Source organism: Opisthorchis viverrini (genome assembly GCF_000715545.1).
Source record: "Opisthorchis viverrini unplaced genomic scaffold opera_v5_5, whole genome shotgun sequence".
NCBI classification, from domain to species: Eukaryota; Metazoa; Platyhelminthes; class Trematoda; order Opisthorchiida; family Opisthorchiidae; genus Opisthorchis; species Opisthorchis viverrini.
Genome location: NW_008751661.1, coordinates 3,427,182 through 3,432,053, shown reverse-complemented (window position 1 = coordinate 3,432,053; position 4,872 = coordinate 3,427,182). Strand labels below are relative to the sequence as shown.

Sequence of the window (4,872 nt, the reverse complement as noted above, 5' to 3'; positions counted from 1 at the left end):
GAACGCCACTGACATCCATTAGCCGCCATTTCTTGCAAAGTCTCCAGCCAAGCACAGACGGGGTCACGGGGACCCCATCCTGGGAGGCGTACAACACCAACAACACCCAAACTCTCATCTCTCTCTTTGACGCCTTTCTGCCAAGTCATGTGCTGTCCACCTCGTGCAAACCGTGAGGCATCTTCGGATCAACCTCGAGAGTGCGAGACAGCCTTGGATCAAGGTCAGAGGGTGCTCCTGAATATATAACGTGAGGCCGTTGTACTTTAGCTTGTTCTCGCTTGCTCTCAATAAAGCGGTTGTGTTCTTTGTCGGTGAGTCCTTTATCCTTCACAACCTACTGAAGTGGGGACAGCAATCAGACATCAGCAGCACTAGTCAGCTATCAGCGAAGAAACTGTTGTAGAAAGCTGATACATGCCTGTGAAGCCGAGCTAGTCTAGTGTTTAAAATTAAGGTTACATTTGTAGTCACAATTTTGTTTTTAATTGACCCTAGGTGCAAACTGATCAGGTACAAAACATTACTACGTGTTTTCCTGCTTCTGAAAGAACTAAGTGAAATTACAGGTCAAGGATCAATGCACTCAGGCAAGTCAAAACCAGGGTCTTATCAAATTAACTATCTACTGACATGCTTGAGTGAATAATGTTCGATAGAACTCAGACAGATTTTCAGTTTGTCACGTTCACCCCACCGAATGGTTACAAAATGCTCCACTGATATAGAACAAACGCCTGTCTACTCCGAGAGGCGAGAGTAACGCCGCATTGACCGTGAAGAATGAGAAGAGGAGAAACTGCATCCCGTTTGTGAGGTGAGTACAAATTCTGTGGTAGATACCAATAATAGGAAGCATCGTCTGAGACCTTTTTTATGAGATCGGGATAGTCGAGCTGTGAAAGTGAGAAGCAACTAACCGGAAAGTCCCTGGTCTAATTCCGACTCTGAGTTTTCGACGGATCTACGCATGATCAACCCGTTAGGCCCGGTGGTTTCTCCAGGTTGCATGATGCTATTCACTGAGGTGACTTGATTTTACCGAAGCGATTTGACGTGGTGTTATCACCGCGTAGTCGTTGTTTACTATTAATCACTCAAAACATATTTAAAACTTGTAAATGCGGGACATCTTTGAGTGAGTTGCAAATCTAAGATGATTTAAGTAGCCAGTATCACATAAATCCTCTAGCTTTAAAGAGCAGACGACCTGACAAGACTAAAAACCAAGATAGGCGCTTTTTCAAAGATATTCAGTTTATGTTTAACCCCTTGAAAGTGACGAGATGGTCCAAGTGGTCTGCGGTCTCCCCAGTGAAAAGTCCCCTGACACCCCTAACCGAATCTACTGACCGGAAGGTCCGTGGTTCGAACCCGACCTCTGCCTTTGACTTCCCCTGTCTAGGCTTGGGCAACCTGGCACTATCCCAGCCCTTGTGCTTCCTTTAGACGGCATAGCAGTTAGGCACCGAAAGGCTGTTGCAACAGAACTATTATTACTTCTTATCTTGTCTTGAAAGATATATAAAGATGATCTATCCGCTCACATCACGAAGATATTGAATGTATGTCAACCCATCAAGACTTCCGCTGAATATTCCCATGTCATGTTTGTTTTACTGAATTTCAAGCTATCAATGAACTTTGAATCTAAAGGGTATGTAAGCAATTCAAATCAGTGGAGACAAATATGCTGACTGACTTGGCGCTAATTGATGGGGTGTTTGGCAAAACCAACTCCAAAGCTAACCATGTCCGTTCTTCAACCAATGCTTCAAATGTAACCGCCGTTTCCATCAAGCGTTGTTCCGTTTGGGTGAAACGACGTCAAGCTTTTATCGTGCTACGAATATTCTCAGAACAGTGCGCAACATGAAACCTGACGCGGAAACAACGAAAACTAGGCGATTGTAGAGGGTGTTGGTTTTTTAGTGCAAAAGACGGAAAGTTTCAAACAAGCGCCTCAGGGCCACAAAATGTGCAGGTTTCCACATTTGTGTTGAGATGTCTAAATTATACCGTATTTGCCTCCATCGGGAAAAATTTATATTTTATTCCGACGAAAAGACCAAGTCATTCGTTTACCACAACCAGCCCCATTGATAAACCATATGTCGGTTTATGTAGGATCGGGATTCGAACCCTTTTAGCAGCAGATAGTACCACGTTTGTCGTGCATCGTTTTTTTTTCGTTGAGTCTCGTGAACCGAGTGTGTCTCCCTTGCCTTAGTATCCTGCTGCCCACGGGAACATTATATGCGTGTTTTTCTGACTGTTCTCAGGGGTCCTCATGGGATGAGTCAGCGTATGGAGTCACAATTCTTATAGACAAACCAATATTTCTATGTGAGTGCTTTTGAAATCAGTTTGTCTGTAGGAAACGGTGTGCTGTTGGCTGCATCCCGTCGGAGTTTCACTGAAGAATTTCCTGGATGCTCTTCGTGGTCATCCAAGGTTACTGGAAACTGAGCACGAAGATACCAAATAGAGGTGGCTTGGTGTTTTATAATCAGTCAAAAGGTAGGCTTGCTGTCCAGAAGGTGCTCTGTGATCCTCCATATTTGAAGCCCTGGTGCCTTACTAGTCAGCAAACAAATTTTAGAGCAAAGTTAGGAGCAAAGTCCTATCCCGTGGGATCACTATCTATGGAGATTGGTGCTTCAGAGCTTCTAGAAAACTATCTGCAAAGCACGGAAGAGAATGGAAAATTAGCACTAACAAAAGCAAAAAGACGCCTTTTTATTCAGAATCCTATTTTTGTGGGTGGTGGACATCACGTAACAACTCACAGTCAATCTCTACGTGTTGATAATTAACAACTACTTCATGCGTTGGGTCAGTTAAATACAAGGGTGGCAACACTTTGATACGTATTTTACACAAATACAGACATGCAGACCTTCAAAAATCCTGGAAAACGTTATATTTTCATCTGGATTGTTCACATTGAAGGGCAGAATCACAAAGCTGTGACAGATTTTAAAGATGCATGCAAAATAAATGCTGCCCTTTGCATCCACTTTGGAACTCTTGGATAACATTTCTCATCCCATCAAAAACCAACCTAATGTTCTGAGTATGTTGTGCAAATACACATGAAAATTATCAAAACTATATTAGACATTGCTTTGAGGGTTATTTCGCAAACAGCTGGAAGATTTACGTTGAACGAGAATGGGGAAATTGCATGGGGGATCGGTGACATAAACGGTTTTTCGCAAATTCCATGCGGATTTTTCAGTATCCAAAATTTTGTCCATCAAACAAAGGTGCGCGGGCCCAGGTGTTTTATTGCTAGAGTCAAATACGGTCAACCAAATGGGTTGAAATTCAACACACACCAAATGGATAAAAATTTTCAACAATTTTTCATCTGACTATCCATCACCTGTTGTGCCCTCCATTCACGGTGTGAAAATGCAAACCTTTTGTACACGAGACTTCAAGAACCTACAATTTATCTAACATGCAGCTGCACTAATGCGTGACCAAGTACGTAAAAGAATTGAGTGTCAAACTGACCGCCCGTTTGTTAATTTATCAATCTTATCCCGTTTCTCAATTTGAATATGCCGCTGACAGTTTCAGAATGAAAAAGCCTCAAGTGCGAAGAAGTATGAAGACAAATGATGTTCTAAAACGGAAGAAGGAAATGCGGACTTTTCACATTATAGGAAAACGAATGAAATATAACCCATTTCATTCTGGATTCGGATAGTCCAAGGGTGAACTGTAACGATGAGTGACAATCCAAACATATATATCAAATAAGTCTTCATTTTTCATAACAAACAGAAAAGTATTCTGATAATTTTGGTCAGATATTTTTAGCGAATTTAGATCTAACCCGTTCTTATGAATGAACGGTCAAGAGAACTCACACTATACCATCGCTTCTTCAAGCCATCAGCTCTAATTTCACACTAATGGGTAACGAATAAGCCGTCTTTCTATACAGAATATGCTCCTATGCATCAGACGACAGAATTTGCCTGTCACATTCCAAACGCAAAATATGTGCAAATTATTTTTCCGATTTAACTCATGTCTCGTTATGAATAAATGAGGGGAAATGTTTTACCTGTGTTAGAGTTCAAAGGTTTCAGTATAGCAAGACCTTGTGGAATGCATGATGCCATTTTAAAATGTGCACCCAACTGCCTTTGGACTCGAGTAAAAATGAGAATATATTTCCAACCGGGAGATCTGAAAATTCATGTCGGAGTATACGCGCTGGTGCTCACTACCATACATCACTACAAACATCAGCTTTGACACTGATGCTTCTTTGCCGCACACCATAGACTTTACCTAAATATATCTAAATACTCAGAATGAAAAGGAGAGAAAAGAATGGGTGAAAGAGGGGACCTGACCTAGGCCTACCACAAGCATTCCAAGGTACTACACCTACGAATGTTTCACGAAAAAATCTGGAAAGAAACTGGAAACACACACTCCGCTGATGTTGATCAATCGCCATTTCTTACAATGATTACAACCAAGCGCGGGTGACGTCACAAAGACCTCATCCTGGAAGACGTACTGCACCGATAACAACAAAACACTTTGTAATCTCTTTCACACCATTCTGCCAGGTTATACGTTGTCCACATCGCGGTTTATGCCATTCTGAAAGAGGCACGGAGAATAACACTCGTTTCGGCAGAAGGTGTTTCCTAATGCCGAACGCAAAGTCAAGCCATCGTATTTGGTTCTGTAGGTCTCCTGTGAGTAAAGCATCTGATACTCATTTTCTAATCACCTAGTTAAGAATTCTTTGACGCCATACGACAGGGGAAAATCTTCTGAGGCACAGGTGTTCAAAAACCTGAAGAGACCGTACACCATTTGTCAGCAGGATCCATGGTT

General features: G+C 42.1%; 1 protein-coding gene across 1 annotated transcript; it reads right to left on the bottom strand.

Moving 5' to 3' along the window:
• Positions 1–14: 14 nt before the first annotated feature.
• Positions 15–4,483, bottom strand: T265_12575 (hypothetical protein; the record flags this gene model as incomplete). The annotated part of the gene is made up of 3 exons (XM_009164399.1): positions 15–181; positions 1,354–1,512; positions 4,387–4,483. Coding segments are annotated over 3 exons (423 nt in total), but the record flags the coding sequence as incomplete, so codon positions are not given.
• Between the last annotated feature and the right edge of the window lie 389 nt (positions 4,484–4,872).